This window comes from Ipomoea nil, unplaced genomic scaffold, assembly GCF_001879475.1.
Source record: "Ipomoea nil cultivar Tokyo-kokei standard unplaced genomic scaffold, Asagao_1.1 scaffold3170, whole genome shotgun sequence".
Taxonomy (NCBI): domain Eukaryota; kingdom Viridiplantae; phylum Streptophyta; class Magnoliopsida; order Solanales; family Convolvulaceae; genus Ipomoea; species Ipomoea nil.
In genome coordinates this window covers 770,888-783,505 of record NW_017619598.1, presented here as the reverse complement: position 1 = coordinate 783,505, position 12,618 = coordinate 770,888, and the positions used below count along the sequence as shown (strand labels likewise).

Sequence of the window (12,618 nt, the reverse complement as noted above, 5' to 3'; positions counted from 1 at the left end):
ATGACAGACCTACTAAACCGTGCTGGGATGCTTGACTGCAAATCCCTCACCACACCAGCAGCAGTCACAACATCAGCAGTCCCTACAACAACTTCTTATGACAACCCAACACACTACCGCCGTATTGTTGGGGCACTGCAGTACTTAACGATCACACGTCCGGATTTGTCCTACTCTGTGAACTACCTGTGTCAGTTCATGCATTCACCGACAGATGAGCATTGGGGCATGGCAAAACGGGTGTTACGCTACATAAAAGGCACTATCAGTTATGGCTTGCGTATTACTTCGTCAACGTCAACAGCCATACATGCTTTCTCAGACTCCGACTGGGCAGGTTGCCCGATTGACAGGAAGAGCACCAGTGGTTATGCAGTGTTTCTTGGTTCTAACCTAATATCCTGGTTATCCAGAAAGCAATGAACGGTAGCTCGATCATCCACAGAAGCTGAGTACAAAGCTCTCGCTGATGTCTCTGCGGAGGTTACTTGGGTTGTGTTACTTCTTCGTGAACTAGGACTTCACTCTTCCGAGCCGGCTACTCTTTGGTGTGACAACCTTGAGGCAACTTATCTATGTGCCAATCCCGTGTTTCATGCAAGGACCAAACACGTCGAGATTGATTATCACTTTGTCAGGGATAAGGTTGCCTTTGGAGACTTCGTCGTCAACTTTGTCTCTACGAAGGACCAGCTTGCAGACATCTTCACTAAACCACTCACGGGACCTAGGTTCACGCTTGTTCGCGACAAGCTCAATGTCGTCTCGCACCACCCTTGAGCTTGAGGGGGTGTGTTAATAAGTGTTATAGTATATAGTTTTATATTCTTTATTTGTGTGGTTTAGATTTAGTTGACCTGAGCTCTCTATTAGATAGGAGAGTTTTACGTCAAGTTATCTTTTATCTCTGATGTATTCTCGTTCAGTTGTAACTGTTCAGATAATTCAAACTCTCATTGCTCTTAATAGAATTCTAGATTGAAATGTAATTGTCACAATACATAACATTTGTGACCCCTCAATTATTTTACTTTTGAGTTGAATAGTTGAAAGGAATGGACAAATACAAGCCTCATGAAAAAAATTATTAAAAAAATTTCTAATTATATAACATCATTGATTAAATGTGAGTTATTATGAACAATTAAGGACTAAGTTTGTTCAAATCACCAAAAGGAACTTGTAATCCTTACTTCACCTATAGAAACTAAAGTTAATAAAATGTAATGCTCCAAATTGCTCTTCCTCAATCTTCTGTTTCAGTCTTGTTGATGGAGTGTTGGGTTTTGAGCTATATTTATAGGTGATTTATGATTGTGTGAGTACAACATGGAGTTGAGAAATTGAGTTTGATTTTAACTGGGTTTATCAATGTTGATTAGAATAAGAATTTATTTTTTTGTGCATTCAAAGAGTTACCCATGAAATATTTGTAGGGACGTTATGCCATGGAACCGTGTTCACCATTCATGGTGAACACAGTTCCAACGGTGTTAATACACCGTTATCTTTTTTTTTTTTTTTAATTAATTGCATGACTTTTCTTCTTTATTTTCACATTTTGTGGTTTCACTTTAATTTGAGGTGAACAAAGATTTCGGACATTCATAAATTATGAATTCATGCCTGCACATTCACTTTGGAACCATGCCTACACATTCCTGTCCGAAATCACGGACATTCATAAATTATGAATCCATGCCTGCACATTCACTTTGGAACCATGCCTACACATTCACTTTGGAACCATGAGATTAAAAATTTTATGTTATAAGATTATGAATTTTCTGTTATGAGATTATGAATTTTCAGTTATGAGATTATGAATTTTCTGTTATGCGATTATGAATTTTCTGTTATGAGATTATGAATTTTCATTACATTCATAATTTCGGACATTCATAAATTATGAATTCATGCCTGCACATTCACTTTGGAACCATGCCTACATATTCCTGTCCGAAATCACGGACATTCATAAATTATGAATCCATGCCTGCACATTCACTTTGGAACCATGCCTACACATTCACTTTGGAACCATGAGATTATGAATTTTCTGTTATGAGATTATGAATTTTCAGTTGTGAGATTATGAATTTTCTGTTATGTGATTATGAATTTTCTGTTATGAGATTATGAATTTTCATAAAATTCATAATCTCATAACAGAAAATTCATAATCGCATAACAGAAAATTCATAATCTCATAACAGAAAATTCATAATCTTATAACAGAAAATTCATAATTTGATCAAACGCGCGCCGTTAACTCCACATCCGTGAATTTTTTTTTTTTTTTTTTTGCCTAAAAACGACGTCGTTTTGCCTTGTGTTCACCATTCTCGGTGAACACGATTCCATGGCATAATTTGCGATATTTGTAGTGCCCGATGTAATATTGTCCTATTGTATTGAGAATAGAAATTTTAATGTTGAATTATAATATGAATAGGAAGGTAGAAACAATATAGGAGTATAGATTATGATGGGCCGGCCCAATTAGTACTTTGACGACTGAGCCTATAAAAGTTCTCCTTTTATCAATCCAGCTCGGGCAGTGCAGAGCTAAAACCTCCTTCCCGATTTAGGGCTTCTACTTCGGTTCCAGGCAGAGAAAGAATCCTCCAGCTCAATCCCTTCTCTCTGCCTCCGTTACATTCATGGCGAACGGTACGTAAACCTCAAGTTATAGTTGTATGTCTTGTATGCCTGCCACTGTCTGCTGAAGACTAATGGTGGTGTTAGGTGCAGCGGCGGGGCGATCGTTTTTACAGGTAGCGGCTACGGAGGAGGCCGCTGTGCCGCCTCTCAGAGTTGTTCAGATTGAGGGACTGGTAATCTTTCTTCTCTGCTCTTCGTCTTTATAACACGCTCACAAATTCGCGCTCGCACAGTTATAATACAGAGAATTTCTATACCAGGCCACCGTATGTTGGTGAATTTGTGCAATGCGCTTTTGCTGATACCATAGAAAACACCATTACTCGCGAGACCATAGAATTTTATAAACAATCAAACATTAGATGTTGCAGAAAATACTAATCTTACCAACTAACGGCTTTTAAGGGATAGGTTTCTAGTTCAGCAATTTGTGAATTGTAATTCAATATGATGGTCTAGAATAATAATCAGTGCTAGGCTTTCTATGGTTGAGCCAAGTAACTTACAGTTAATTATTGGGAGCTTGAAACATAAATAGTTGTGTAGTGTTGTTTATTGATGCCAGGCTTGCCAGCCCATTCTCTAAGCAAAGAATGGCTAGAATGCTAGATTCATTACTTCCCAAAATTATTTTGAATCCAAATTCTATAGACATTGGGTGTTTTCAATTTCCATCCTTTTGTATGGTATATATTCATGCATATAGACACACAGATGCTCACACTAATGCACTCTCTATTGTTACTTGTATCAAATCTTGTATACCAATTTTTGTTATTTGATTTGATGTAGCTCTATCTAATTAACTCATGGTGGGGTTGGCCTACCTTGCTTTATGTTTGCCTTACTAGTTACTACAAATCCATTTGGGAAACACATAGGCTCATTAATTGACGACTGCTTCAAAATATGAAGCTTAACTGCCAATTAAAGATCTATCTTATAGCATAGAACAGAACTATGGTATAATAATAAAAGGCAGAGCATTATATGTGTTTACCCTTTCTAAATTTGTTAAGCATAGATACAAGTATAGCTTTGTTTTTATGTTGCTGTAGCATGTTTTATCCTATGTACTTTTTGTTTCTTCCCTTCCCCCCTCTGGAATAGCTAATTAATCAACCTTATGGGCTTGCAATATTATTTGAATGAATGCATATATTTCTGTTGTTATGTTTGGCACATAACATTCAAATTGTCTTGTTATGTGGGAACAGGTAATTCTTAAGATAATTAAGCATTGTAAGGAGTTTTCTCCAGCTTTAGTCACTGGACAACTTCTTGGATTGGATGTTGGAAGCGTCCTAGAAGTTACCAACTGTTTTCCCTTCCCGGTCTGTGGCATGCACTTTTTCCATTCTCTATGATACCCTAATCTCTGTTTTTTTTTTATAAGTTAATAAATGCTTTCTTTTGGAACCTAAATGAATGATAGGTTCGGGAAGAAGATGAAGAGATAGAGGCTGAGGGTGCCAATTATCAACTTGAAATGATGCGATGCTTGAGAGAGGTTAATGTTGACAACAATACCGTTGGATGGTAAGTGTTTCCTTTTAGTGTGTTGTGTGAACCTATGCAATTCAGTGATTATTAATCACTCATTGACTGGGTAGTGTACTAGACTAGTCACCTTTGGGATGCTAATCTGCTTCAAGTTATTTTTTTGCTCTAAGTGATATATGAAGGATGCAAAAAGTTGATCTATCACTGTATCTTATGTTTTATATATTTGACAAAATAGACTTTTTGAGTCCACCAGAATTTTGTTCATGAGACATGGAAGAGCATAACACAAACTTATTCCTTTTATAGGTCACAATTCACAAATAATTTGGTAATTTTTCTATTTTTCTGTATATTTTAGGTACCAATCTACTTTATTTGGTTCATACCAGACTGCTGAGCTCATTGAGACCTTCATGAATTACCAGGTAATGTCGTTATCTGACTTTTGATAATTGTAAAGTAAATTCCATGCTTTATTTTAAAAGTAGTAATTTTCACTAGGTAGAAGAATGAACAGAACATTTTATATGCCTTTATGCCCGTGTCTTCATTTTCTCCTAGATTTTGGTGGTTTCTGTTTATATGATTATATCAACATTTTATATGCCATTATGCCCGTGTCTTCATTAGGATGAAAATATTTTGTTGTAATTATTAGGCACATTGTGTTTAATGGTCAAAGGAATCATTGATAGGTTTGTAAAACTATGAACTACAAAGGTGAGTCCAAGTTAGAGAAGTGTTAATTATAAATTAGTTGATGGAAGTTTACCTTTTAGGTATGTTTAGTTCTATTCAGATGCCTTGAAAATAAAATGTTGACAACTTTAGTGGGATGAGTCGGAATGTTAAGAGAAAACATCTATTCTCTGTACAAGTTATAATCAGCAGAGCACCACAAGATCTTATAAAGTTTTAACCCTCTCAATTTTATTTTAATGCTTGTAATTTCTTTTACTTTTAATAATATTTAACTAGTGAGATGTACACCCTTGCTTTACTGCATTTTTTTTTTTTCCTTCCAGATGTCTAAGTAGAGAGTAATTCCAAAAAGCAGTTTTTAATGACTTACTTTTTCTGCAGGAAAATATAAGGCGGTGTGTATGCATCATATACGATCCTTCAAGATCTAACCAAGGTATCCTGGCTTTGAAGGCCTTGAAGCTGTCTGACTCATTCATGGAACTGTACCGGAATAATAATTTTACTGGAGAAAAGTATGTGCCCTCTGCTATCTTTCTTTTAGCCTTCTACTCTCATCTCCCCTTTTGGATAAACCTTTTGTTAATGTTATGTTAGTTCGCTTATGTATTCTTATTTATTGTTTATATTTCTAGGCTGAGGGAGAAGAATCTTTCATGGGTGGATATCTTTGAGGAGATACCTGTATGCTCTCTTCTCTATCTGTTCATCTTTTAACACTATTTTTTTTTGTCAATTTTATTGAAAGAATAATCCTCTAATGAAGTTGGCATATTGATAGCTTTATTGCTGTTTATTGTAGGCTAGTATTGTTCTCTTGAGTCTTTTTTATATTTCTAGTCTTTAAATGTTACTTAAAAAAAAAACCTAATCCTCAAATGCTTGTAGGGGTTTTTGCTAATTTGTAATTGTCTTAAATTTAATTGTTCCCAATTTTTTTGGGTCAAATGTTTTAGTTTCTTCCAAATGTTTGTGCTAGTTCCTATACGACAGTTTGTGGGATAGTAATGTAATAGTCTACCTTAAGATATGTATTAGTCTGTGACTCTTTGCTTTATGATCTTTATCTTTTATCTACTAAACATTTTAGAGTTGTTCAAAGTACTAGAATTGCTCATTAAAATTATTTTCTATTTGGACTTCTGATCAATTTTTCAATTCTACAGATAAAAGTTTCAAACTCTGCTCTTATCAGTGCCTTCATGACTGAATTGGAGCCAGATACACCTGTAACGCAGGTAAATCGAATTTATATCACGTTTAAGTCTCTGACTTGATATCTATCTTAACAAATGGTCACCTAAAACTTAATTACTTTTTTTTAGTGTGATTTTGATCGGCTACAATTATCAACTAATCCATATTTGGAGAGAAATGTGGAATTTTTGACTGAATGTATGGATGACTTGTCAATGGAGCAACAGAAGGTTAGCCATTCTTTCTTGGATCTATGTTACACTTCAGTTTGCAACTCCTATCTAGCTCAACAATCACTTGACAAGATTGGTTTTACATTTGCAGTTCCAATTCTATTATCGCAACCTTTCACGCCAACAATCTCAGCAGCAAGCTTGGCTACAAAAGAGGAGGTATTTTGTTTTGTTTAATTCTCAAACCATTTAGTAAGTGTGGCTGGCTTTTTTACTGTTGTCATCAGCATGTGAATAAGCTTATGGATGGTAATTTAGAAGAGCATGGGGGTGTTTGGTAAATAGCTGTTAGTTGATTGGGTTAGTGGGTTTGACTAGTTGATAACATTAGCTGATTGTAGAAAGGTGTTTGGTAAATTAGCTGATTACATACAACATGACTTTCTCAAAAAGCTGATCGAAAAAGTTTCTTTGACCAGCTTTTTGAATTTTTGTGTTTTAGAGCAATAAGCCGTTACAAAAAGCTAATGAATCAAACATTCATATTGGTTGTTTAACCAAGTCAAACAAGCCAAAATTGGCTGATAGTCTAACTATTTTACCAAACAGGGCCCATATATGATATATATATAAGCTAATAATGTTATTGAACAAAAGAAGACGAACATCTTTGATTAGAAAAAAGAAACTCTATTAGACAAAACACTTTGATCTATAGCTTTCCAGGAGAGTATATCTTTTAAAATATGATATTTTACTGTGGTGTGTGAATTGATATAGGTAACGGGCAATACTTCATTAATAAATTAAATACTTATTTGCTGGAAAAATGAAGAATCGATCTTTATGTTGATAGGAATTCTTTCTCTATCCTTTAAAGTGGCATAATTTTTTAATTATAAATTATTTTGGATTGATGTTTTCAGGGCTGAGAACATGGCACGTAAAGCTGCAGGAGAAGAGCCACTTCCTGAGGAGGATCCTTCTAATCCCATCTTTAAGCCAATCCCTGAGCCATCTCGATTAGATAGCTTTCTCATCACTAATCAGATTGCAAACTATTGCAATCAAATTAATGGGTATGTTTCCATTACAAGAACAACCATTGTTTGCATCTCTTTAACAGTGCTGGACACCCATTTGCTTGTAGGTGCTTGTGCATTTTGAAATTCTACTTCATATCAATTTGGGTGGCTACATATTGAATTTTCACACATCTTGCTTTAAGATTAATAAAGGAAATAGAACTAAACTATGATAGAGTTAAGTAGGAAGATGAAAGTTTCATTTACATTTTGAAATTCTACTTTATATCAAATTGGGTGGCTGCACTGAATTTTCAACCACATCTTGCTTTAAGATGAGTAAAGGAAATAGAACTTAACTATGTTAGAGTTAAAATGTGGGGACTAGGAATTCTGAAAATAGGAAGATGAAAGTTTCATTTAGTAGCTCAATGTTTGTGTGTTTCAAATAGTATTGTTTTTAGCTTTTTCTGTAATGGCATACACTCGACTTTTCATGGGGTTTTCTCAAAGTACGTATGGTGGCATTTACACGCTCTTCAAGTGAAAGTGAGGTTGCACACTCTTCTTTTTATTTTGTCGGATCATCATGTTTCACTTTGTTTTTTAAATCATTAAAGTTATTTGTTTCCTATTGGAAAATGGGTGATGGTGTAGTTGATGTTAAGCTATTCATTATACACTGGTTTTTATTAAAGACCTGTTTCACAGGGCAGCCTAGGTATGCACATTCCTAAGGCTGTCTTTCCCTGTAGGATTGGAAATTGGTGTTAAATGATGGCATATTAAAGACCTGTTTGTTGGTATGCATTGAGATATTGTATCTCTCCGGGGATACCTTATTCTCCATTGATGAGTATTGTATTTAATGTATATACCTTACCTTGACCTTGCAGGGTTGCTGGCCAGAGTTTCAACAGAGTGTATTTGATGAAGGCTCTACATGATAATAATTAAACAAAGTATGAAGGAAGGGTACATTGACAGTTGAAGCCTTATTGGATTCAATGTTTAGCCTTTGTTTTGTATTTTCTCTCTTAATTATTATACGTAGTGTGTTGTGCTAGATGTTATCTTTAATTGAAGTACTATGAACCGTTATTAGCCTTCCAATTAAGGCCGGAAACATGAATTTTGTGATTTAGATTATCATTTGTTTGTTGTCTCCTTTTAATTGAAAGAAAAGCTTCCTTTAATCAAGGACAAGAAGTTAATACCAGCAGATTGTCTCATCTAGTTCTCAGAATTATGATATTTTAGTGTGTCTAATTTATTACTTTTTTGGCCATTGAGAACTTAAAACCGAAGAAAGATTAAATTTGACACATCTACTAAAAAATGCAGTCAAATTATTTGTCAAGATTTTGAAATGCCATTAAAATTGTGAACTAAATATGAGATTAACAACAAAAATAATAAAATCATTAGTTTTAAACCATTTGAACATAGCCATAATCTCAAGTTGCATGTTTAAATTTTGGATAAAGTTGTATGGCAATATAACTTTGGGTTACCATCAATTAGTGGACGTAGATAAAATGAATACACTTATATTATCACATATAAAGGATGGTTTACCTAATACAAAATTTGCTCCGAACTTGATATATTGTCTAAAGAGTTTTACTACATGGACTGATGAACTCGGATCAAAATTTCAAGTGAGTAGAATTAGGGATTCAACTAGTATTTTTCATGGTCTAAAACAAACTTATAGTCAATTAGGAAAGGAGTTGTGTGGGGAGAAACATATTGGTGATTCTAAATGTTACAAAGTAAGCAAGCGGAACGAGTGATGATACAATTACCAAAGCAATTATATTATATTATAACGTCCAAACCAAGAGAATAAAAGAACAAAGACTGGGATGTCGGAAAAATATATGCTAGCTAAGCTTAAGTGAATTCAAGAATATTTCCAGACTCCAGTCCAGAGGCTGAGGCTCAGTATGGTTCCATTCTGTTTGGAACAGGAGTCTTGATAACCTGCAAGATCTGCACCACTTCCGCCATGGAAGGCCTGCTCGAAGGTATCTGGGAAGTACACACCAAAGCCAGCTTCAAAACAGGCAACACTTCCTCATCAGGGTACCCACCCATCCCCTGATCCACACACTCCAACACATTCCCTTGCTCAAGCAACACCCTCACATGATCATTCAGGATCAAAACATTGTCCTCCCCATACTCCACCGGCCTCCTCCCCGTCACAATCTCCAGTATCAGCATCCCGAACCCATACACGTCGCACTTCTCGTTCACTCTCAGGCTCTGGCACGCCAGCTCGGGCGCCACGTACCCTATCGCCGCCTGGAACCGGTTGCTCATCACGTGCCTGTCCAGCTTTGCCACCAGCCTTGCCAGCCCGAAGTCTGAGATTTTCGGGTTCAGGTTTTCGTCCAGGAGAATATTGCTGGGCTTGATGTTGTAGTGTATGATTGGGGGCTGGCAAGAATGGTGCAAATGTGCTAGCCCCTTTGCAGTTCCCAATATAATCTTGAACCTAACTGCCCATGTTAATGGAGGAGTTGCCATTGCCATTGCCATTTCATGGAGCTTTGATTCCAAGTTCCCTAATGGCACAAAATCTGAAACTAAAAGCTGGAGCTGAGGAGTCCAGTAATAGCCTCTCAAGGGGACCAAATTCTGGTGCCTGGCTTTCCCCAGAACTCGAACCTCGCGATCAAAGTCCTCCGGGTACTGCAAAATCTTTGAGCTTGTGAGCTTCTTTATTGCCACCACTCTGCTGCCTTCACCTCCCAGTGGAGCCTTGTAAACGGTCCCGAAAACGCCTTCCCCGATTTCTGATGCCTTGTTCAGCACCGATTCGAAGGTGCTGCTCGCCCAATCCGGGGACGATTTCGTGTCGAATAGGATCAGCTTCCCAGTAGCCATGCCTTGGGACCTTGAAGAGGTGGAGGAGCACATGCTCTCCAACGCGTTTTCCACGAACGAAATCCGCCTCCTAACCGAGGCATTCACCATGGTTATCACCATCACACCAACTGCAATGATGGCTGCAGCTGAGATTGCAACTATGGCTGAAACACTGAGGAATCTATGGTGCCTTGAGTTCCTGGTACTTGCCAGAGGCTCATTATTATCCCCCCCATTATTATTGTCAGTCTGGTTTCCATAAACAAAGGGGTTGATGACTATAGGTTTTGGGGCATTCATTTTGCAGGGTCCTGTCAATAAGGGGGAACAAATCCCATCATTCCCCTCTATTGCACTGGAGTCTAGATTCTGGAATATACTCCCAGCCGGAAGCCGGCCTGTGAGCCTGTTGTAGGATACATTCACTGCCAGAAGGTTTTCCAGTTTGCCCAGCTGTTGGGGTATTTCTCCACTCAGTTGGTTAACCTCTAGCTTCAGAATCTTCAGCCTTTTCAGCATTGAAAGGGTCTCAGGTATGGTGCCACTTAAATTATTGTGTGATAAGCTCCTGAAAACAAATTTCTTGTTACTGAATGTCTTTAAATATGAGATTCACAATACAATGTAATGTGTTGGGCAGAGCCCCGCCAGGCGGCTAGGGGATTGTTGGGCAGAGGCCTAAATGGCAAGTTCAGCACCCTGCCTAGTGATGAAGCGTTTAATCTTATTAACAAGAGGTATTAGACTTAGGTCACGGGTTCGAGTGTCAGCAACAGTAAAATCTGTGTAGTTAAGGCTGGCAAATGTGGGGGAATTGTTGGGCGGAGGCTACTGAACGGCCATGTCCAGCACCAGGTGACTAGGAGATTGCTGGGCGGTAGCCTAAGGGTTAAGTCCAGCACCCTGCCTAGGGAAGAAGTGCTTGATCTTATCAAACGGTATCAACTTAGGTCACGGGTTCGAGTTCCAGCAACAGTAAAAGCTGTGTAGTTAAGGCTGGCAAGTGTGGGGGAATAATTGGACGGAGGTTGGTGAAAGGCCAAGTCCAACACCAGGTGACTAGGAGATTGTTGGGCGGTAGCCTAAGGGCTAAGTCCAACACCCTGCCTAGGGAAGAAGTGCTTGATCTTAACCAGCGGTATCAAACTCAGGTCACGGGTTCGAATCCCAGTAAAAGTTGTGTAGTTAAGGCTGGCAAGTGCGAGGAGAATTGTTGGGCAGATGCTTGTAAGGAAATAAAGTAAAGTTGCGCCCTTCGTTAGGAGTTATAACTTTTAGTATAGCGGGTAAGGACAATGTTTTGCCAACACACTATATCAACATTAATCATTAATGCTAAAATTAAGATGAAACTTACAGCAAGGTGAGAGAGGAGCAATTTCCAATCTGAGGAGGAATAGTGCCAGTCAATGAATTCCCATCAAGCTGCAGAATTCCCAGGCTGCCAGATTCACATATATCCTCTGGAATCTCCCCAATTAACGCACTATTCCTAAGATCCAACACAGTAAGATTCTGGGAATACACCACCTCAGGGGGCAATCTTGAGTGAAAGTTATTCCAAGAAAGATTCAAGTATCTGAGCCTGGAGAAGAGCCCCATTTGTGGTGGAATATCTCCACTCAGATTGTTCCCTGACAGGTCCATCACCTCCAGAGACTCAACCATCTTCCCAGAACCAGGTGGAATGGAACCACTCAACCAGTTTCTTGACAAATCCACTTCTTCCAATCCAATCCCAAACACCCCCTCTGGAATCTTGCCTGTCAACTTATTATCATTCAACCTCAAATGTTTCAAAACCTTCAACCCTCCCAATGTTTCAGGGAGTGACCCTTTCAAACTGTTCCCAGACAGATCAATGTATTCCAAGCTGGACAAGCTCCCTATCCATTGAGGAAAATCCCCATCAAGGAGATTGTTGGAGAGGTTTAGAAACCAGAGAGAATTTAGCCTTTGAAGGGACTCCGGGATTGTTCCGGTGAAGAGATTTTCACTCAAATCTAGCCTGCTGAGATGTGGACACAATCCTAAATCAACTGGAATCTCGCCGGAGAAATGATTGCTTCCTAGAGAAAGCTCTTTTAGGTTGTGTAGGAATGAGGCGCCAATGGGGAGTGACCCAGAAAGCTCATTGTTTGAAACGTCTAACGTTCTCAGCCTCGTCAACCCCCAAATCCCGCCGGAAAACCTCGGGTCGCCGGAGAAACGGTTGTTGGAAAGGTTAAGGTGGTTCAAAAGCGTGCATTTGGAGAGGCTACTAGGAATCGGACCTTCAAAGGAACTCCCCGCCAAAGACAGGAACCGAAGGGAACCCAAATTCTCCAACATGGAATCCGACACAGGCCCCGACAGCGAATTCCCGGAGAGATCGAGGAACTGGAGAGAACTCATGTTCCCCAGAGAATCCGGGACGGTACCGGAGATACTGTTCTTACTAAGATTCAGCGTTTGGAGATTGGTCAAGAGACCCA

General features: G+C 38.4%; 3 protein-coding genes across 4 annotated transcripts in view; 2 read left to right on the top strand and 1 right to left on the bottom strand.

Moving 5' to 3' along the window:
• On the top strand, positions 1-780 carry LOC109167839 (uncharacterized mitochondrial protein AtMg00810-like). The gene is made up of 2 exons (XM_019316910.1): positions 1-385; positions 431-780. The coding sequence occupies exons 1-2, from the start codon at positions 1-3 to the stop codon at positions 778-780; spliced, it is 735 nt and encodes a 244-aa protein (XP_019172455.1).
• Positions 781-2,552: 1,772 nt separating this feature from the next.
• LOC109167934 (eukaryotic translation initiation factor 3 subunit H) lies at positions 2,553-8,463 on the top strand. Of its 2 annotated transcripts, none has more exons than XM_019317013.1 (12): positions 2,553-2,673; positions 2,755-2,837; positions 3,882-3,998; positions 4,100-4,203; positions 4,529-4,595; positions 5,254-5,387; positions 5,508-5,556; positions 6,039-6,110; positions 6,198-6,299; positions 6,394-6,461; positions 7,169-7,321; positions 8,164-8,463. In XM_019317013.1, exons 1-12 carry the CDS (start codon positions 2,664-2,666, stop codon positions 8,222-8,224), a joined length of 1,020 nt encoding a protein of 339 aa, XP_019172558.1. In that variant the 5' UTR covers positions 2,553-2,663; the 3' UTR covers positions 8,225-8,463. The 2 variants fall into 2 exon arrangements, with proteins under 2 accessions (XP_019172558.1, XP_019172557.1); XM_019317012.1 differs by having other exon boundaries at positions 2,749-2,837.
• A 537-nt stretch (positions 8,464-9,000) lies between these two features.
• LOC109167944 (probably inactive leucine-rich repeat receptor-like protein kinase At3g28040) overlaps positions 9,001-12,618 on the bottom strand; it is a 4,185-nt gene continuing 567 nt past the window's right edge. The window contains exons 1-2 of the mRNA XM_019317027.1: positions 11,502-12,618; positions 9,001-10,712 (exon numbers count right to left, since the gene is read on the bottom strand). The exon at positions 11,502-12,618 is cut by the window's right edge and continues 567 nt beyond it. Coding sequence (XP_019172572.1) covers positions 9,212-10,712; positions 11,502-12,618 — 2,618 coding nt within the window. The 3' untranslated portion in view covers positions 9,001-9,211. The remainder of the gene's footprint in view (positions 10,713-11,501) is intronic.

Excerpts from the sequence above, each read along its gene's own strand:
- LOC109167839 (XM_019316910.1), top strand. The coding sequence starts at position 1 with ATGACAGACCTACTAAACCGTGCTGGGATGCTTGACTGCAAATCCCTC. Across the intron at positions 386-430 it reads TGGTTATGCAGTGTTTCTTG|CTCGATCATCCACAGAAGCT; the intron begins GTTCTAACCTAA and ends AATGAACGGTAG.
- LOC109167934 (XM_019317012.1), top strand. Across the intron at positions 2,838-3,881 it reads TTGTTCAGATTGAGGGACTG|GTAATTCTTAAGATAATTAA; the intron begins GTAATCTTTCTT and ends ATGTGGGAACAG. Across the intron at positions 7,322-8,163 it reads TATTGCAATCAAATTAATGG|GGTTGCTGGCCAGAGTTTCA; the intron begins GTATGTTTCCAT and ends TTGACCTTGCAG.